The sequence below is a fragment of the Triticum urartu genome, chromosome 2 (genome assembly GCF_003073215.2).
Source record: "Triticum urartu cultivar G1812 chromosome 2, Tu2.1, whole genome shotgun sequence".
NCBI lineage: Eukaryota > Viridiplantae > Streptophyta > Magnoliopsida > Poales > Poaceae > Triticum > Triticum urartu.
Genome location: NC_053023.1, coordinates 53,388,675 through 53,410,969, shown reverse-complemented (window position 1 = coordinate 53,410,969; position 22,295 = coordinate 53,388,675). Strand labels below are relative to the sequence as shown.

General features: G+C 48.1%; 1 protein-coding gene and 1 long non-coding RNA gene across 3 annotated transcripts; one reads left to right on the top strand and one right to left on the bottom strand.

The window, feature by feature from the left end:
* The first annotated feature begins 14,742 nt into the window (after positions 1 to 14,742).
* On the top strand, positions 14,743 to 19,095 carry LOC125535665 (probable potassium transporter 9). Its single transcript, XM_048698735.1, has 7 exons — positions 14,743 to 15,250; positions 15,336 to 15,819; positions 15,956 to 16,009; positions 16,692 to 16,952; positions 17,065 to 17,117; positions 17,224 to 17,347; positions 17,608 to 19,095. The coding sequence occupies exons 1-7, from the start codon at positions 15,236 to 15,238 to the stop codon at positions 18,963 to 18,965; spliced, it is 2,349 nt and encodes a 782-aa protein (XP_048554692.1). The 5' UTR covers positions 14,743 to 15,235; the 3' UTR covers positions 18,966 to 19,095.
* On the bottom strand, positions 19,047 to 21,999 carry LOC125535666. Of its 2 annotated transcripts, XR_007294770.1 has the most exons (4): positions 21,797 to 21,999; positions 21,094 to 21,207; positions 19,992 to 20,065; positions 19,047 to 19,427 (listed from the first exon to the last, which is right to left on the bottom strand). It is a non-coding gene; the product is annotated as an uncharacterized LOC125535666 (long non-coding RNA). The 2 variants fall into 2 exon arrangements; XR_007294769.1 differs by having other exon boundaries at positions 19,047 to 20,065; positions 21,797 to 21,997.
* Positions 22,000 to 22,295: the final 296 nt, after the last annotated feature.

The window sequence follows — 22,295 nt, the reverse complement described above, 5'->3', positions numbered from 1 at the left end:
AAGTAGATACGACGGAGACGTATCACACGCCGCCGTGGGATAGGTTTAGTGTCGGAACTTTTTTTTGGTTCTAAATGTAATAAAAATCCGTCGTGTTTGCATGAATGTCATCCAGTTTTTATAAATCCCACCGTATTTGCATGAATTTCATCTGGTTAGTTCAAACAGTTGTTGAAATGTATGTCGGCGGCGTTGGATGGCGGCCCCTGGCATCAGTACCTGCAGACTGGTCCCCCTGTCCGTGAACAGATGCCGGAGCAAATTTGTAGGTCAATGTTAGAGATGCCTTTAGACATTTTTATAATATTGTATTGACAGGGTCTTGAACTCAAAACTTTGCTCGGCATGGAGAGAGATGGACAACAAGACTCGGATATCTATTCAGAAACTTGACAACAGTACCGGATTATGTTCAAACTGCCCAACTACCGTCACCAAACTGTATGTATATCTGTCGCTGTCTACTAAAATTACCGGGTTTCTCTTGGAAAAAGAAATAACTTAAACTTTATTAACTTCTGTTTTGTTCAACAGAGAATTGTATTGCATATAATTGCTAACGATGGTATTTGACACTCGAAGCCAAATCCCAAAAGACCTGAGGTGCATGCACCACAGAGTACATGCGGGCAAGCAAATGCTTGGGCGCCTTTGCATTGCAGCCGCCCGTGCAGGTGCAGCAGCGGCCGAAAGCAACATTCCGATTCCCATCGGCGTGCGTACATTCGAGAAGCACATGCAGGTCCCAGTCGCAGCCTATTCCGCCACGTGAGACCGCGCGACGCACAGTGCCAAAGTTGGCAGTCAGTCAGCAGAGCACCCGGCCAATCATTGTCACGGGCACCGTGAATCGGAAAACCCGGGGACTACTCGGCGACCCGAAAATCGTCCACGAAACCGATGCTCTTGTCCGTGGCGCTTACCGTTCGCGGCACCGCAGAGCAGCCGGCGCGCCCCTCCCATCCACCACGAGAGCAGGGAGGAGGGAGCCCACGCCGATCGCGGCCACGGCACGGCACGCTGGATGCGGCCAATCGATGGATCGGTGGCGTTGCGACTGATGCAACGATGGCAACCTAGCGTCCCATGCGGGGTGCCGGTGCCGGTGGAGGGTCCGCGACGGCGCCAAGCCAAATTCAGTTCCTTGGAGGAAACAGACGACCTTGTCACCTTATACTCATTTACTATTCGCCAATGTTTTTTATTTTTTGAGTACTAGTATCCCGTTTACTTATTTACTGTCGTTTCATTTACTCATTTAGTAGTATCCCATAATGTATTGTTACGGGAGCGAGTGACGGTGACGATTCGCTTGGATCTCCATCATGTGGCGCGGGGGTGGACCATGCGCTGCGATTGCGAGATCCACGAGGAGATCGCCCATGTGTTCTCTCGGTACTCGCTCGCCGCTTCATTTCTTTATCGTGTGATAAACCTGTGGTGCGGCGATCATGGCCGGCCGTTCCAACGCTCTCTGTTGCATCAGATGATCAGAGTCCAGTCGTCTACTAGTACATTTTATTGGGGACGGATCCCAACTCGTTAGAAGAATATACTGTATCAACTAGCATAGCAGTACTGTTGCTTGGCTCAGGTGCAGGGACCGGAAGAATTCCACTGATCCACTCGATCTTCCGGCGTTTTCCATCATCGTTCCATCGCCAGCTTGCTGCAGCAGAAGGTCAGTACTTTAGAAATTTTCATTTTCACATTACTCCCTCCTTTTTGATTTGTAGGGCTTAATTCAAAAATCTAATCAACTAAGATAGATGATGAGTAGTGAAATATTTTTTGTAGTTTGCAAAAGTACCAAACTAGTAATGCTTTTGTTTTTCTCAAAAAATTATGTTTATTAATGCATTAATTGCAATGCATGCATGCATAAAATACATACATTGGTCAATTTTCTCTTCAACCTGCATGCGATGATTTAATGTATCTTAAAATCTAAACATGTGATGGAAAATAACCAAACTGAGCCTTACAAAATGAAAAAAAAATTAAAATTTTAAGATAAGCCTTATAAACCGGAAAGGAGGGAGTATCTTTTTGGGTACCGTCCACCTTCCCTTGCAACCAAAGATAAGGATCTCTCTCCTTTTTTGATTCTCCTGCACGACCATAAAGAAATGAGATCAGATAGATATATCGTGTCCCCTCCATGCATTAATTGGAAGAAGAATGCCAAGATTCTTCTTCATCGTCCACCTCCCCTAGCTTACACAAAGGTAGTAGACATTAGTGGCAGGCTGAGTGATACGGAGAGGAGGTGGTAGTATGGAACTTGAGCAAGTCTATTGCCCATTCATGGTTGTAGTTGGTGCTGCCGATTAGTAGTTGTCATCCGCCCACTCGACGATCTCGGACCAATCTATCTTCTCCCTTCCGTGCCAAACTCCCTACCAAGATCCGTCTACCACCAGACATCCATCTTTTTCAGCGAGGCATCTCCAATCGTTCGCATCGCTTTGCGGCAAAGGTGAAAGGAAGAAAAGCGTAGATTTTTAGCCACGAAAGATGCAAGATGAGCCCCACCATTAACGCGGGGCGCCGACAGAGGCGGAATTGGGCCTGGGGCAACTGGGGCTATAGCCCCAGGCGTGGCCCAACTCGCAACTACATTATCCAGCAGGAATTTTGCATGTTTGTACACTCATAAAGGCCCAGCCCTAGATGTGCACATCCATTGCCATGCCTTAGCCCATATACAACCCAGAAAGCTCTCCACCGCCATCAAGCCCTGACGAACGATCGCTCCAAAACGAATCAGAAACAGATCTCACATGGTAGCTACCCCCCAAAAAAGATCTTGCCTGATTGCTGCTCACCACCTCACCATCGCTGATCTCTTTCCATCGTTTCGCCAGATCGATCAGAAAACAAACCTCGTTCATGCTGCGTCGCCAATTCCCCTCGACACTTCGACTACTTGACTCGACGAACCGTACATCCGGACCTGCGCGGTTGCGCCCGGCGGACGGCGCCACAGCCCCCATCAACCTTTCTATTCTGTTCAGCTCCATTTACACAACCGGCTGGACATGATAGGTAATCTGTAGTTTCTTGTATCATTTTTTTCCTAGTTCTTTTGTAGCAGCCAAAATCAATGAATTAGTGATGTTAAAATTCTATCACTTTAGTCAATTTGTTCATATGTTCTTATTTTGCAAAATTTCAAATGAACACTTGATTTAGTCTATCCAATGTCTTGGTTTTAAATACTAGTACTTGATTTATATTTACAAGTCCATGTCCTTTTATTATTGCTTGTGAACAGACAATGACCTCAAATGAACAAAGTCTTCATTAATTGGTACCAACTTTCCAATGATGGATATTGTTAATTTTTTTTACATATTTTATCAAAATTGCTCTTAACATAATATGAATTCATATTTTTCATTTTGGTGAATTTGTGGTGTACTTCTAACATGTATTAGCATGCGTGATATTTGGTTTTTTTTATAGCCACTTAGTTTTAGCCCTAGGCTTTGAGAAATCCTGGCTCCGCCTCTGGGCGCCGGCACCGGCAGCAGCGATCGATCTAGGGGAGGCTGTCCCTGGTCCGCGCTCCCCAAAGCTAAAGGTCGATGATATGATAGAGTAGGAGTGAGAATGTGTATGAGTTGACGCACATGCCTTTCTTTGTCCTCCGGCCTCGGTGCCTCTGCACGTTGCGATAAACTGGTGCCCGGCCAAAAGGTTGGTCCGCCCGTATCTGCTTGCACATCATATCCATGGATTTTAGTATGCCGGCCTCATTTTGTCTGAATGAGTGAGTTTTTGAGTTGATTATCTCTTTGAAGCAGCTTGGGAGAAGCACACTAGTTGTGGAGGTTGTAGGTGGACGGGCCCCCACCACACGTGACACGTCCCCCGCCGCTCGGTGATGCCCACCATGTTTTTCTCGGCGGATATGTATGCCTTTCTTCATTCTCCTTCATTATCTACTCCTTTTTTTTGGTTTATAGAACTTATCTAAAATCTTGATTTTTTCATTTTATAAGACTCAATTTGATTGTTCTTCATCACAAGTTCAGATTCCAAGATGCTTTAAATAATTACATGCAAGTATTAAAAGAAAATTGACCCATGCATGCATGCATTGCAATTAATACATTGATAAACATAAATTTTTAAAGAAAACAAGAGCATTAACTGGGTGCTTTTGCAAATTACAAAAAAGTATTTCACCGCTCACCATCTATCTTGATTGGTGAGATTTTTGAATTGAGCCCTATAAACCGGAAATGAGGGAGTATCTGCTTCCTCGATCTCTTCGTCTTCTTCCCTCTTCATATACCCACCTTGGTTCCTTCGTATACTAGTACTCCCTTCTTTTTATTTATTCCGCATATTAGATTTGACTGAAGTCAAACTTCATAAAGTTTGACCAAGTTTATATAAAACAATACAAATATTTACCATAATAAATCTATATGAACTGAAAGTACATTCAATAATGAATCTAATGATATTGATTTGTTATTGTAGATGTTAATAATTTTATTTATAAACTTTGTCAAAGTTTAAAAAGCTTGACTTTGATCAAAGTTAATACGCGGACTAAATAAAAACGAAGGAGTGCTAATATAGTATAGCGCCGTATCCTGGCATTGCCAGCTCTCGCTCCTTTCGAGGTGTCCGTCCGTTCGTGTGTGCGCGCCGCAATCTTGTCCTTGGCTGCTCTGTTCTTGATGTGCTCTCTTCTTGGACGTAGGAGGAGAACCTAAGCGTTATCATCAGAGCCTAGCTGTTTCCTCGCCGAGCAGTTGACAGATCCTGGTCGAGCTTAGGAGGGCGACCGCCATGGAGCCCGGAAAGGTCAGCCACAGATTCCCAATTCAAAATTAAGCAAGGTAGGGGGAACATGAATCAACGCTGAAACTGCTATGTGGCTCTGGCGTACCAGAGCCTGGGGGTGGTGTACCGGGACCTGACCCCGTCTATGTCCACAAGAGCATCTTCGCCGACGACATCGCCCACACCGACTCCAACGACGAGATCCTCGGCGTCCTCTCCTTCGTCTTCTGGACGCTCACCCTCATCCCGCTCCTCAAGTATGTCTCCATCGTGCTCCGGGGGCGGGGGGGTCTATTCCCTCATCTGCGCCACGCCAACGTCAGCCTGCTCCCCAACCGCCAGCTCGCTCACGAGGAGCTCTCCACCTACAGCCTCGAGCGCCCGCCGGAGGTCGCCCACGGCTCCCGCGTCAGGCGATGGCTCGAGGCGCACCGCAGCCTCAAGACCGCCCTGCTCGTCATGGTCATGATCCGGACCTGCACGGTCATCGGCGACGGCGTCCTCACCCCCGTCATCTCCGGTATGTGCTACTTGTACCATTTGTATATTTAAGTACGAGCGCAGGATGTCTCTTGTCAAACCTGATGAGCTCCGGCAACTATCAACGATGATACAAAAATTACATGACTGGTATTTGGAAACATGCAGCAAGGATGGGACCGATAGTATTTTGCTGGAAATTAAACATGAGCATGACTTTATTAGAGTCGACATGATGTATGTTGAATTTGTGAAATTATTTCAGTTATACAATCAAGACACCATCAACAAAACTCTCGTGACTTGCTACTGTCTGTAAGTATTATTTCTGTAATTAAGTCTCTAGCTTAGCTCGTTCATTGTATGTATATATAATCATCCTCACTATATATTATGCAGATTGAAGATCGTCGAGTGCAAAAGAGGACAAATCTATGATGTTGGGTTCATTAGCCCAAATACCATAAACGAATGGGCGGTACAAAACAGAGCCAAACATATTGAGGAAAACTTGCTAAACGCGTTCCTTCGACATCAAAACAAAAGGGAAATACTTTTTCCTTACAACTTCAAGTGAGTGTTACTGTTTTAGTGCATATTCGGTTTCGCTTACACGACATTAAGTGTAATTGATGAGTTATGCGTGCGCATGTTTCACTTTATTCTGCTATCCATTAAGCTTGACGCGGGAGTAGCAATTGTCTTAGACTCGAGACGTAAAGAGGCTAAGGAGTGGTCGGACATGAGTGAAATGCTCCAGAAGTAAGTTCAATCATATCATATCGGCAACTTTCGTTCATTTCCTGAAATCAAGTAATCATTTTATTGGCCGGGAAGGGTTTGGAATAAATTCACCGGAATGGTTTCGAGTCTAGAGAAGAAGAAGCTGTGATTTACGCATCCTAAAATAAGTAGTACTAGCTAGTTCCGCGCATCTCTCATTGATTCTAGTTTCATCAATACCATTGTCATGCTTGCTTATCTGTTTGATTGAACTCTATTCTTGTAAAGTGCTTGTGGCAGGCACACGGGAATAATTTATAAGGATACTATGTTTGCGAGTTCATTCGCCAATAGACCTCTGAGCGGGGCTTATCTGACAAACAATTTGAAGTACGTAAACAATATTCATAATTTTATTTTATTACCATCAATTGTGTTGAGTTTCATTCATATATATGTATTGACCCCCTTCTTTAAATTAGATATGGGAGAAGCGGGACGAACTCTTACCACATGATCGCATACGAGCAATTCAAGAGGAATTGATGAGATTTTTTCTTGACCACGTCATACCTAAAGACGGAGAATACCATGCAGAATTGAATGATTTGGGTAGATGATGTCAGGGATAGTAAGAGATGTTATATTGTCTATATGTAGTATCGTCGGATAGACATACGAAAACTTGTTGTTCAACCAAGCACAGAGAAAGAGAGGTCACTTCTCTCTATATATGTTCATGACGATGTTGTGTAATTAATGGTTCCTTCATTTGCTTACTAGCTACCGTCGAGTTCTCTTTATATGTAGTAGCTAGCATCGACCAAGCACGGAGAAAGAGATGTCACTTCTCTATATAGGTAGTAGCTAGCTAACACAATACGAAACCCCTAAACCCTCCAAAACTCCTAATCCCCCCCCCTCCCCTCCTTAAAAAAACCCAGCGCCTGGGAGCTGCTAACGCGTGGCTTTCTTTTAGTCCCGGTCGGTGTTACCAATCAGGACTAAAGGTCCTCCTGCCTGGGCGCCCCACAGCGGCCACGTGGAACTCCTTTAGTCCCGGTTCGTAAGCCAACCGAAACTAAAAGTGATGGGCATTAGTCTCGATCGTTATGTCCCTGTTGCAGAACCGGGACTAAAAGCCCTCTGAAACCGGGACAGATGCTCTGTTTTCTACTAGTGTTCGTTAGCGGTTATGTTGGCCACAAGCAGAAGCATAAATTAAAACAAATATGATGCATAGCTGAGAAAATAAAATTCAAAACAGAAAGCTGATTAACTAAAATGCCTTACTTAATTTTCTTCCATTTCATTTGTGCTACACGAATTGCTGCAGGGTGACTCGCATTGTACAAATTTAAGTATACCACATGGACGAATATTGTAGCAGACATGATTCAATGTGTTGCGATTCGTTTCATACTTGAACACGATACCTTACAAGGCATCATGTTACTATTTTTAGCTTCGAAGGACATATCCATCCTCCATTGATTTGTCTGTGTAGCCTGTTCAAAAGAAGATTAAAATCATAAACTAATTATTGGTTGAGGAGAGGATAGCGTATGTTTTTTTTATAAAAGAAGGATGACCCCCGGCTCTGCATCTGGACGATGCATACGGCCACTTTATTAATTATTTTCACAAGATCTTACAAAGTAATACAACAGTAAGACTAAACCGCCGTCTAAGCAACAAACTATCGCTACACCTATCCACTTGATGAAGGGGCGCAGATAGCCTGGGCCAAATACCAAATAGACATTGCAGCCAAACCTAACATCTAAGACCTGAGGACCCATCCAGGACGTCTGCCGGACATGGGTCTCGCCGGTCCGGCGTGCTCTCAGAGGCGGCCGCCGCCAACTGCCATCGCTCCATCTTTAGAACTGTACTGATGCATCAACCTTGCTCGGTCTAGCTATCATCGACGCCACCATGGCGCCCAACGGTACCTCCTCCCTGTGCGCAAACAGCTGAGCACGTCGCGGTCGCCACTGATACACCTCAGCACCATGCTGCCAAGTACCACCAGCCGACACAGCTTGAAGTCTTTGGAAAATCTGTCGTGCGTAGCACCTGCCGAACAGGCATGACTCAGCGTAGCACCTGTCGGCCAGGCATGACTTGACAGCTCCACCGAAGCTCCGTGCAAGACGAAGCCGCTCCACCTCCCGCCTCTGTCTTCCAGCGCTGCTCCACAAACGATGCTCTCAGGAGAGAGATGGCACCGTAGTACCGCCATCGTCCGATCTGGAAGACCAGATCCTAGGGTTTCCCCCGAAGCAGCACGAGTGGGTTGACAACAGTTACACGACGATGCCTTCATCAAGGTAACGACGTAAAACGCCGTCATCGCCCGCCAACGGCTCGGTTTTCACCGGCAACTATGTCTCCCCGACACGTAGCCGGGACTAGCTGACGGATCTCGAGATCCGATCACCCAGCCGCAGGCCGATCACCTCTGACGGAAGAGATGACCACCACCGCCGACTGCACCGGTCAGAACAGATCTGACGGAGGTGCCGCCTACGCGACCACCAGGCCCTCCACGCCGCCGCCGCCGATCCAAAGGCAGATGGCGCGCCGCCGCCGCCGCCGACCGCAGTGCCGCCGCCGCGAACCGGGCTGGTCTCCGCGCCCGCAGCCCGCGCCGCCTCCGATGCCGCCGCGCCACAGCCATCGCCGTTGCCGATCGGATCTGAGGCGCCTCCACACGATTCAGGGATCCGCACAACCCCAGATCCACGGGAGAGAGGTGATGTCCTCCGCCACCGCCGTCGGCCCCCGGGCTTAGACCGGCGGCATCCCCCGGCGGCGGCGGAGGGTGGGGAGGAAGGAGTATGCGCCCCCGGCGGCTGGGTAGGGAGCCGCCCGAGCCGCCCTGACGACGCGGGGGCTGGGGATAGCGTATGTTATGTCTAAAATAATTTATTTGATAATGAGATTAATTACCATAAGGAATAAGCATCAAGTAAATCTCCATATCAAAACTATATTACGAGTGGCAAGATTCTGCAGAGTACAAAGAGATGTGTTGAGAGATCAGAACATGTGTGCTTCTCCATGGCACTCAGTGATCAAGCCGTTCATGGAGTTTTGCCCTTTTGAGGAGCAAAGATGTCATGGCCACTGAGCACCTTGGAATTTGCTTTCATATTTGCAACCTCAGCTTCCTATGGTCCTCTCTCTGACGCATACCTATCCCATGGTGCTTTGCCATCTTGGCTACGGAAGTTGGATTTTGGGGAGAAACACTTTCTTCCCTGTAGGCACCATAATAGGATCCAAACTCCAAAATATTCATAAATGTATATAGTTCGTACATTATCAAGTACTTAGATTTGAAGGAGATCCACTTTTGCGTGTGTGGTTTAACAAAGAAGTCGTCTGTACGAGAGACATATCAATCCCACTGGGCTGCACTCATTTTAATATATAACAAGAAGTGAGATGTAAATGGTGCAACAGTGTGTTGGAAAAGCAAAACCCTTTCCGTCAAAAAGAAAAGAAAAAGAAAACTAAACCTCAGTATGCCATACAACTTCCTCATTACTTCTCCAATAATCACTAAACATTAATTTGAAAGGGGTGTCCACCCTCTACCCTAGCATGAATCCATAGACGGAGTTCAGCCATAATTAGCGCTACCGTGGCCGTGGCCGGGACGCCTTGTGTTCGAAGACACGGCTGTTGCGCTTGAGCCAGATGAAATGTATAGTGGCCAAAGTGGTGGTGTTCAGATGTCTTCTTTGGCCTGCCGGTGCCGCCTCCATCATCTGTGGCCACCATTCTACTAGGGGTTTCACGCCATCCGGAGTGAACCTGTGCAGCCTCAGAGGAAGCAGCATGTTGTACCAGACCTCACGAGCGTATGCACATCCCAGGAGCATGTGAGTGGTATCCTTGTCTTTTTGGCAACACAACTGACATAACCGTGTGTGCGGCATGTGTTCTTCGTGCCAGCCGATCCGCCGTCCACAGCCTAGCCCGGACCGCGAGCCATGCAAAGATCTTCACCTCTAGGGGAGCCCATGATCGCCAGATGTCAGGGTGCGAGCTCCCTACCCAGGAAGAAGGCCAAGGTGGTGGTGTTCAGATGTCTTCTTTGGCCTGCCGGCACCGCCTCCACCATCTGTGGCCACCATTCTACTAGGGGCTTCGCGCCATCCGGAGTGAACCTGTGCAACCTCAGAGGAAGCATCATGTTGTACCATACCTCGCGAGCGTATGCACATCCTAGGAGCATGTGAGTGGTATCCTCGTCTTGCTAGCAACACAACTGACATAACCGTGTGTGCAACATGTTTCTTCGTGCCAGTCGATCCGCCGTCCACAGCCTAGCTCGCCCCGCGAGCCATGCGAAGATCTTCACCTCTAGGGGAGCCCATGATCGCCAGATGTGGTCGGCACAGGGTGCGAGCTCCCTACCCAGAAAAAAACCAGATAGTTACTCTACCATGACTTGGAGTAGACGTATACAACAGCAGCTTCTGATTATCATAGCCTCGGTGTTTGCTAACAGCAACAGCTCCCTTGGGCTCCTCTTAGCACCGCCCGATCTGTGACACGGTCGGGGGGATGACAACGTCGATGCACCCGACAGCCTGGGCGAAGAGGGCGTCGACGCCGGTCTGGACTTTGAAAACTCCATCCATGAAATACGGGAGTCGTCTGTCACTGGATTCTTGGGAGGTGGCAAGGCGAGACACGTGGTGAGGGGGGGTCAGGAGGCGCAGAGGGAGGCGACCAACGGCGAGAGCCAGGGCTTTCAAGTGGGAGGATGGCGACAACATACGAGCGAGCAGGAGACCTAGCCTCGCTCGAGAGGAAAGGGGTGGGGCAATTTGTTTTTCTTTGAGTAGGGGCTGATTTGGTGGGGGGAAATCATAGACGGGGATGTTTCCTTTTCTCGTGCGCGAATAGAGACGTGCGATGGAACGAAGGAGCGAGGCGAACGAAATGAAACGAACTACGACCAAACCGACCATCACCACCGCAGACTTCTCCTTTAGGAGTAGAGATTTGGTAAGTACGACTAATTGTTTTGGTAAGTGTGGGAAGGCCACGACGTACCATTATGAAAGAGTTGAATGATGAATCATCATTCACCAATTTTCCTTTAATAGTACAAGATTTGGTTGTTAGGAAAGGTAAAGATTCGATGCATTAGAAAAGTTAAGGTTTTAGCATTGATTGTCATGAAACTGGATTTCATTGTTTGGTAACGTGCTATCGGTTCCTACCCATTTGAAAAGTGGCTAGTTAGGAAATGTTTTATTAGACGATAAAAAACCGATGTGAAGGGGTGGCGGTGGAAGGTGAGACGGAAAAAAAAACGAACAACAAAAATCATGGACGCAATCCTCCTGACTGCTCCATTAGAAATAGAGATATAGGATGTGTTTTCAAAAAAAATCGTGAACCAACCCATGATTGAATAGTAAGGAGGATAGTGTATACTCAACCTATCAGAATCAACTCATAGACTTCACATCAATTAGTGCTCATATTTTTCTGAATTTATTTATTTCAGGCCTTCCATCGATGTGCAGCCACTTGGAGGAGACGTTCCTGTCGACTATGTAAGTGTCTGTGTCGACTTCGTCAATCTTAAGATGATGTGCCGGCTTACTTTTTCAAATACTATGCTTATAGTGATAGAGTATGCGTGCATGTGTGTATTCATATAGGCGAGTGTATAAACATCTACATATGTACGATCTTAAAAAGAAGACCCAAAGACGCGGAAAATGCGCGCATACATTCGGAAAAGCAGAGCTTCGGTGCCTCTGCATGGCAGCCGTCCGCGCAGCGGCGAAAAGCAGCATTCCGATTCCCATCGGCGTGCGTGCGTGCGTGCATGCATTCAGCGGTGCTACTAGTAGTACTCCAGCGAGTTCGCACCCACCCTATTCCAGCACGTGAGGCTGCCCCTGCTCGCGACGCCAATCAGTGTCACGGGCACCGTAGTAGTAGGAGTAGACCGGAAATCCCGGCGACTTGTCGCAGACCGGGAGAGAAGAGAACGTTCTTTGCCCCCTGCGAAACCGATGCTCTTGTCCGTGGCCTTCGCCGTGCGCGGCAAGCAGAGCAGCCGGCGCGTCCCACTCCCAGCACGCGAGCAGCCACGGCACGTTCGGGGTCGAGATCGCCGCCGGACACGGCACGCTCGATGCGGCCAACGCGGAGGCGTTGCGACTGATGCCCTTCCCAGTGTTCCATCGTAAACAGGTACTAAGCATGTTACATAAACGAAAAAATAACATGACATAATATTTAAAAAGAGGAGAAAGCACTTTGATGACCTCAAGAAAAACCAATGTCAAACACGAGAATCTAGACAAACCACTTAAAATGACACAATTTAACCAATACATGAAAGACTTTAGATGTTAACTTATTATAAATAAAGCACCTATGCATTCGGGAGTTAAGTTGCTAAAATATTTAATGCACTTAGCATCTCATCTACTCCCTCGGTTTTAGTTTATAAGGCTGGCCATAGTGGGGAGTAACTTATACTAGTGTCATGCATATGATACTAGTCTAAATTACTATCTTCATAGTGCAGAGTAACATAGTATTAGTGTCATAGATGATCTCATTTATTAGCTTGTAGACTCATCATTTCTCGGAAAGCGCTATGTTACAGTAACATATTATGTTACTCTCAACACCTCTCTCCTCATTAACTACATGCCACATAAGCAAAAAAAAAATTGGAGTACGCTATGTTACTACCTAAGTTACTCCCACTATGACTAGCCTAAGTCTTGCGCGTATATCTAGGTTGCCAATTTTATCACCCTAATGTAAACTATATAACACAAAAATTATACTGTTTGAAAATAAAACATCTGAAGCTTAAATTGATATATTTTTTGTAATCTATGACTTGTATTAGGTTTGTCAAATTGACATCACTTGACACATGTGGTAAGCAATCCAAATAATTCCAAAAGGTTTGTCAAATTGACAACCTAGGGGTACGCGCACGCCCTGTAAACTGAGAGAGAGGGAATAAGCACCATCACATTGGAAAAGTCTGATGCGGCGACGGGCGAAGTAGCATGCCATGCGGGGCGCCGCCGCGCCGCACCCAGCCGGTGGAGGGTCCGCGACGGTGCTAAAATTTAGGGGGTGTTTGTTTCCAGAGACTTTTTTGTGTAGGGACTAAAAAAGTCCCTCTTAGAGACTTTTTTACCAAACGGGAGGGACTTTTTAGGGACTAAACTAGGCATTTGGGACTAAATGAAGAAGACTCTCAAGGAGAGTCTTTTTGGGAATTTTTGGAACTTTTCCAACAATGCCCCTTCATGCACCCATTGGCCCGCCACCCTATGGTGTTGTTTGATTGTTATTTTTCTATATACTAGAGGTAACATGGTCATTTAATAATCTCTAGAAAGAGACTAAGGACTTTTTAGTCTCTAAAAACAAATAGGGAGAAACTTTTTAAAGACTTTTTAGTTGGGAGTAGGAAAAATCCTAGGACTAGAGAACCAAACACCATCTTACTACTACTATGACTCTTTGGAGGAAACGGACGGCCTTGTCATGCATGCTACTAGTCATTTATTTACTATCCCATAATTACTACGGGAGCGAGTGGCGGTGACGATTCGCTTGGATCTCCATCATGTGGCGCGGGGGTGGACCGTGCGCTGCGATTGCGAGATCCACGAGGAGATAGAGGAAGAGATCGCCCACGTGTTCTCGCTACTTGGCCGGCCGGCCGTTCCAACGCTCTCTGTTGCACGCAGATCAGACGATCAGAGCCCATGCGTATATGTATATTTTATCCGGGGCGGATCCCAGCTCGCTAGAAGAAGTACCACAACGGTAGCACCACTGCCGTTGCTTGGGTCAGGAAGAAGAAGATACACGGATGTTCTTCCACTGATCCACTACTCCACCCCCCGTCGTTTTTCTGCGTCCATCATTCCATTCCATCGCCTGCTGGTTGCAACAGAAGGTCAGTAGAAGCTTCCATTTCTCAATACTACTACTATCTGTTTGGGTATCGTGCTCCCTTCCCTTGCAGCGAGAGATAAGGATCTCTCCCCTTCCGATCGATTCCCCTGCACAACCATAATAAAGAAAGGAATGATCCCATAGATCTATCGGCATTAATTGGAAGAAGAATGCAAGATTCTTCTTGAGCATGTCTAGCGCTACTACCGTGCTACTAGTACCATCCATTCGCAGTCCTAGTTGCTGGTGCCGAATGCCGATCAGTTGCCATCGGCCGGCTCGCCGATCTCGGACCAACCAATCAATCAATCTTCTCCCCCCGCCGAACCCTCAAGAGACACCCATCTTTTCAGCGAGGCATCTCCAATCGTCGGCATCGCTTTGCGGCAAAGCGGAAAAGGAAGAAAAGCCTAGATTTTTAGTAGCCACGAAAGATGCGAGGCGAGCCCCGCCATTAGCGCGGGGCGCCGGCGCCGGCAGCCGCGATCTGGGGGAGGCCGTCCCTGGTCCGCGCCCCCGAAAGCTAAAGGTCGAAGATGATAGTTGATAGGGGTCGGCAGAGTGCCGTGAGAATGTGCGTGAGTTCACGCACGCACATGCCTTTCTTTGTCCTCCGGCCCCACCCCACCCAACCACACTCACGGCCGCCGGCCGGCCAAAAGCTTGGTCCGCCCGTGTCTGCGTGCACATCATATCCATGGATTTTAGTATGCCGGCCTCACTTTGTCTGAACGAGTGAGTTTTTGAGTTGATTATCTCTTTGATGAAGCAGCTAGGGAGAGGCGCACTAGTTGTGGAGGTCGTAGGTGGACGGGCCCCCACCACACGTGACACGTCTCTGCACTCCACTCGGTGTGATACCCACCATGTTTTCCTCGGTGGATATGTATCCGATGCCTTTCTTCATTCTCCTCCCCTATCTATCTGCTTCCTCGATCTCTTCGTCCTCTTCCGAACCCCCTTCATATACTCACCTTGAATCCTTCGTATGCTACTAGTATAGTATAGCGCCGTATCCTGGCATTGCCAGCTCCCGCTTCTTTCGAGGTGTCCGTCCGTCCGTCCGTTCGTGTGCTTGTGGCGAACTTGTTCTTGGCAGCTGGTTCAATCTATTCGACTGTTAACAGCGTTGCCTTTACCTTGATGATGTGCTCTGTTCTTGGAGCTAGCTAGCACAAGGAAATCATAGGAGCGTAGCCGTTCCCTCGCCGACGGCCGACGGATCCTGGTCGAGCTCGGGAGCGCGGCAGCCATGGAGCCCGGAAAGGTCAGCCATAGATTCCCAATTTTTCAAAATTAAGCAAGACGACGATGCTGACAGAAACTGGTGCCAATCAATCGGTTGGATGCAGCGGGAGACATGGCGGACGACGATGCTGCTGGCGTACCAGAGCCTGGGGGTGGTGTACGGGGACCTGAGCATCTCCCCGCTCTACGTCTACAAGAGCACCTTCGCCGACGACATCACCCACACCGACTCCAACGACGAGATCCTCGGCGTCCTCTCCTTCGTCTTCTGGACGCTCACTCTCATCCCGCTCCTCAAGTACGTCTCCATCGTGCTCCGAGCCGACGACAACGGCGAGGGCGGCACCTTCGCGCTCTACTCCCTCATCTGCAGGCACGCCAACGTCAGCCTGCTCCCCAACCGCCAGCTCGCCGACGAGGAGCTCTCCACCTACAGCCTCGAGCGCCCGCCGGAGGAGGTCGCCCACGGCTCCCGCGTCAGGCGATGGCTCGAGGCGCACCGCAGCCTCAAGACCGCCCTGCTCGTCATGGTCATGATCGGGACCTGCATGGTCATCGGCGACGGCGTCCTCACCCCCGTCATCTCCGGTATGTATCTTCAGACTTTTTCGGTCCAAGTTCTTTCTTTTTTGGCCTTTTGTTCTTCAGTTGGCTCTTCAGTTCAGGGAGTGAGGAGCAGTTACTTATTAATACTGCTGTTGATTTTTGTCTGTTGCAAATGCAGTGTTCTCGGCTGTTTCTGGGCTTGAGCTCTCCTTGTCCAAGCATCAGCATGAATGTGAGCCTCCCTCAACTCTGAACTGCAGATTTGTTTTTTTGCATTTAAAGATTTTGTTGGATTTGTCTGAAATCAATGAACAGAGTACTGCACAATAGGTCATAATAAGTAAACACTAGTGACTTTACTGATGAACTGATACAGTACTTCACAATGATGCCTATGGACTTGCGAAATCCTTTTTTCTGGAATTAGCAAAATTGGAGCAAACTGTGAGGATTACCAAAAAAAAAACTAATTTTGGAGCAAACTGATAAGTTGTCACTCGTTCCTACTTCACTTACCTGGGCCCAAATACTCCCAGTTATCAGCTGTCTAGCAGAACTGTATCATGACTTGTACGTCAGAATTTTTGTCACAAATTGCACTGAAAGAAAGTATGAGAGAACTGTTAAATGCGATAAAGTCTCATAAATATTTCAGTCACAGCCAAAATCACTGAATTTCAGTGATTTTGGTTTTCATTCCGGCCAAAGGACCATAATTATAACTTGAATTCGATTGAAATCCAACCAAATATTTTGAAATTTCAAGAAGATCATTTGGTGGCTGAAATATTCTGACCAAAACGCAATTATTTCAGTACCGACTGAAGTGACCAGAAAGTGAAAACTATTAGACTAGTTCTCTGTCGCTTGTTCTGCCATGCTCATTTGTTCTTCTTGTTTTTGCTCTCATGCAGATGCCGTCACTCCGATTACTTGTGCCATAATAGTGTTCCTGTTTGCGCTCCAGCATTACGGCACCCACCGCGTCGGGTTTCTCTTCGCTCCCATAATTCTAGCCTGGCTGATCTGCATGAGTGCGCTTGGCGTGTACAATATCATCTACTGGAACCCTCAGGTTTACATGGCACTCAATCCCGTATACATGTTCAAATTCTTGAAGAAGACCAAGAAGTCTGGTTGGATGTCCCTGGGAGGGATTCTGCTCTGCATGACAGGTAAAATTCAGTATGAAATGAAACATTGGTTAACACAGTTTTTATTTTTTGCCAAAATTACACAGGGGAATTGTCCAAATGTAAACAGTCTGACATGTTTCCTTCTTTCCAGGATCTGAAGCAATGTTTGCAGATCTTGGCCACTTCTCCTACAGTGCAATCCAGGTACTATAACAGGTTAATTTCAGCAACTAGTTCAGTTCCTACGCTATTTTTGTTCAACTCATCATGCTGTTTGGGCAAATCTTGACTCTGCTCCTTGCTTTTGCAGCTTGCTTTCACTTCTTTGGTGTACCCTGCACTGATCCTAGGATACATGGGTCAAGCTGCCTATTTAACCAAACACCATGACTTCGACTCAAGCTACCAAATTGGATACTACATCTCAGTTCCAGGTACCTACTGCTTACTTTTTTGAAACAGAGGCAAAAACTTTGCCTCATCATTAATTAAAAGATGAGAATTCCCTGATTGATTAATTAGAAACCGGGCGAAAACCGACCTACTGCTTACTTGGATTAGTAGATTACCAGTACTAATGCTAGCTGATGATTCTTACAGTAGCACAGTATCTGTGAAAGACTTGCACTGTTCTGCATTTACCATTTTATTCAGTAAACAGACACTAATTGAACACCAAAATTTATTTATGCAGAGGCTGTGAGATGGCCAGTGCTGGTGCTGGCGATCATGGCGTCGGTGGTCGGAAGCCAAGCGATCATCAGCGGCACCTTCTCCATCATCAACCAGAGTCAGGCCCTGAGCTGCTTCCCGCGGGTGAAGGTCGTGCACACATCGGCGAAGGTCCATGGCCAGATCTACATCCCGGAGATCAACTGGATGCTCATGGTGCTCTGCATCGCGGTCACCGTCGGGTTCCGCGACACCAAGCACATGGGGAACGCGTCGGGGCTGGCGGTGATCACGGTGATGCTGGTCACCACGTGCCTCACGTCGCTGGTCATGATGCTGTGCTGGCACCGGCCGCCGGTGCTGGCGCTGGCCTTCTTCGTCTTCTTCGGATCCATCGAGGCGCTCTACTTCTCGGCATCACTCACCAAGTTCCTTGACGGCGCGTGGGTGCCGCTCCTCCTCGCGCTCATCCTCGTCGCCGTCATGTTCGTGTGGCACCACACCACCGTCAAGAAGTACGAGTTCGACCTCCACAACAAGGTCACCATGGAGTGGCTCCTCGCGCTCTGCGACAGGCTCGGCATGGTCCGCGTCCCCGGCATCGGCCTCGTCTACACCGACCTCACCTCCGGCGTGCCCGCCAACTTCTCCCGCTTCGTCACCAACCTCCCGGCCTTCCACCGCGTGCTCGTCTTCGTCTGCGTCAAGTCCGTGCCCGTGCCGCGCGTGCTCCCCGCCGAGCGCTACCTCGTCGGCCGCGTCGGCCCGCCGGGCCACCGCTCGTACCGCTGCATCGTGCGCTACGGGTACCGGGACGTGCACCAGGACGTGGACTCGTTCGAGACGGAGCTCGTCGAGAGCCTCGCGTCCTTCATCCGGCTCGACGCGCTCTTCCGGTGCAGCGACGCCCGCAGCGACGCCGACTACGAGCGCGAGAACGCCTTCACCGTCATCGGCAGCAACCCGCTCCGGCGCCGCATCAGCTACGACGACACCCACGACAGCGCGTCGTCCGTGGAGATACGCGTGGAGAGCCCGACGGGCAGCAACGGGACGAACACCATGGAGCTCACGGCCATGCCGGCGGCGGCGCCGCGGGTGGTGAAGAGGGTGAGGTTCCTTGTGGACCCCGGGAGCCCCGACGTGGAGGACAAGCAGATGCTGGAGGAGCTCCACGAGCTGTGCGAGGCGAGGGAGGCCGGCACGGCCTTCATCATGGGCCACTCCCACGTGAAGGCCAAGCCCGGGTCGTCGCTGCTCAGGAGGCTGGCCATCGGGTACGGCTACAACTTCCTGCGCCGGAACTGCCGCGGCCCGGACGTCGTGCTGCGCGTGCCGCCGGCGTCGCTGCTTGAGGTCGGCATGGTCTACGTGCTGTGACTCACAGACACGGGGCTTCTGTTCTGTCTCTAGCTTCCGGACATGCTGCTGTAAATTGTAACGTGACGGCGTGGTGCGCGATGGAAATATTATGTTTTGATTGATGAAATGCAAAATTCATATGCGCTCACGGGGTGATAGTGTTAAAAGATCGACCGCTTCGCCCAGTGGTGGAGGATGATGGACAAAGTTGAGGTAGGGCTAACTTTGGTCACTGGCCACCGCTGCCGCGCCGAGCCTACACCAGCCAAATCAAGGCATGGCGGCCGCCAGGCCTTGCCCGACCGGGTCCTCCACCACTGGCTTCGCCGGCCATCCACAGCCCCTGATAGCCGTCCGATCTCTCCCACATGAGCTAGCAGGCAACAAGAGTACAAGACTAGTGGTGCGCTTGGCCCTCTGCTGCAACAAGAGTCTTGTTGCAATATCCCCGAACCATTCTTTCCTTCTGAAACAAGGCCCCTGTTACAGTCGCAGCAAAATCTCATTATTCTGGCCCATCCATACAAAGGTGCGGTGAGCACGGCGTCGCCCTCCCGTCGCATAATCCGCTACTATAAAAATTCCAACTTACAAAATATCAAAATAATCTAAGTTCTATTAGGACATGCAATGGTCAATCAAGGACAGAGCAACAATGTAAAAATTATTGTCAACTAAATCAAATGTAATTTGACAGATTCGTGCTAAATCATTGTTTGCTGCTACTCACTATTATAATATGACACCTTTAAAGTACAATCAAACCCAATGTTCCAATTGTCTCACTTTACCTCTCACGGTCACTATTGTGAAAGCCCACATGGTTTTTAGGGGCAAGTTTTCAATGCAACTGATTTTAATCCATCACACGTTCAAATCAAGAGCATCTTAGACTATTTGATGAACCAATAATAAACCAGCTTTTCTGTATCAAATCAAGAGCAGCTTAAAGCATTTGATGAACTAACAATAAATAAAGAGCATCTCTATGTTGGATTCAATGGCAATATACATGTGATGTGAAGTTGGAGTAGAGGCACATACATGTGTGATGTCCAAACAAAGAGCTTGATATTGTCGTCATGTCCAGATGACCAAACAAATGCAGTGCTTCTATGCTGCAAGCATGATCCAAGATAAAGATCAGCAACAATTATTCATTATTCTCTCTTTATATGAATAAAAGACTCAACATTCTGGCATAGTGGTATTCATCTATTAAAATCACGATTGGCACAAGCGGCAGTGCTGACAGAATATGACATGAATCTGACACTGGAGATGATCTCCAAATGCTAGCGCTTCTATGGTCAACCAGCAACACATCAAGCACATCTGCAACCAATACAAAATTAACACAAACATGACAAATCTGCACGTTTTTATCAGTAGCCAGTAGATACTATCCAGGCTATTGCTAGTGGTTACCGGTTGCATAGGTGCTAAAAACAGTTGCGCATCAGGATTATTTGTTCTCTCCTACTTATTTTGTTGTCAAATAAATTTCTTCCCATGACCGGGTTCACAAAAGAAGCTGTTGTGCAGCTATGGGTCGCCGTGAAGCAAAACAATAAAATCTTGATAAAATCAGAAAGACGACTCTTATTACCCAGCTGCATGAAAGAATCAAGATAATATTTTCAAAAAAAAAAAAGAATCAAGATAAAGCAGGGGACCGTCCCTAAATAGTTCAAAACATAAATAGATTGCAACGATACATGGTCCGAACTGAATTGTTAGTGATTGGAAATAGAACAAGGAACTCAATTGTACACAAGTAGTCCTTAAAGTATCACAAATAGTAGGCATAAGCATGGTTATATAGCAACATTAACATTTGTCCGTTAGAACTGAGTGTGAGATGTCCTATTAACAAAGCAACGGAAGTCTTAGATGTGCTTGCACTACGAGAAAAACACCACCCCACCTTCCTGAAACTGAGCGAGAAAAAATAAAGTGAGCATGCATCATGTAACCACAAAGACAAACACGTTTTCAGAGTGGGCATTCACTATTGTTTGGCAGACAATCACCAGCTATTGAGGACCTTGCAAATTAGAAGCAATATGTATACAACAATAGCAGGTGGAAATCATTGGTTGCAAACAAATAAAGGATTCATGGTCCAATGCTAGTGGGGACTCACAATTGCTTTCTTCTTTTTGTGATACTGTCCAGGATGAACAAGCGCTCTGCGAACCGACGTGCCTCTGCTCTTCATCTCTTGATTGATCTGGTCTGCTTAGAACACAAGTGGAAGCTGGCACACAAACGCATCAGTTAGTAGTTTGTGAAATTACAAAACCACACCAGACCAATATTACAATGGAGGCTCTAAATTTTTTTTGCAAGCTTGGGACCATAAGAAGCTCTAGTCATCAAACGTTTAACAATAGAATGCGACGGCAGTTTGATTTCTTCACTCCTAAGCTGGAACTGTAACAATCAAACCAATATGTTCCCCACGTCTGCTCAAACCAGCATCCAGAGATGCATTGGGCGAGCGCTATCATGCAACATTACTGATTTTAGGGAGGTGAGGTATAAAGGCTGCTTTGGCTGTTGTCTGAATCCAGTGCTACATGCCTACATCTACTACTGTACTTGTTATAACATGACCTCCGCCAGAAATACGGCGCCCTCTCCGGCACCCGCGCTCTTGCGCCGCCGCTGCTACACAATATTGCATGGTCACCGCCGAGCACGACACACCCGAGGATGAATCAGCGCCAATGTCAATCCGGAGTTCCACGGGAGTTCACCAAGTTCCAGGCGGTCGGTCCATCGACCAGCCGCCGTTGGGCGCCGTCCCAGTGGGAGGACCGAGAAGGGGAGAGGGGCGCCGTTACCTGATTCCCCGCTACCGCCGAGGATGCCGTCGTCCGCCACCGCCGTTCCACAGAGAGAGGATTGATTCGCAGCCTCTCCACGCCGCCACGCCACCTCTGACCAAGGAGAGTCGCCGCTTGTGTGCGGCAAGTTTTTCTTTTCTTCGAGGGCTTCGCTGAAGCCAGAGCAGTTGGGTCAGCCCAGCAAACAGTTTTCTGTAGCATTTTACTGACTTTATTTACTGCAGGGGCGCACTACAGCGAACCATTTTTTCCAAAAAAAAACAATTTTCCCTAGAAAAAGCTACACTGTAGCGACCGCTTATAAAAGAATGAGGAATGCTGGAGTGCCCGCCTCCTCAGTCTCGTTGTGGTGGTGTACCGCGAGGACCTGCATCGCGCCTGCATGATATGGCTCAAGCGTGAGGTAAGGCGGTTATGTTCGCTGGTCCCATGCGTGGGGCGCGTGCCTGCGCGAGTGGCCCATGGGGTGTGATGCCCTTGTCTTGCGTGGCGTCCA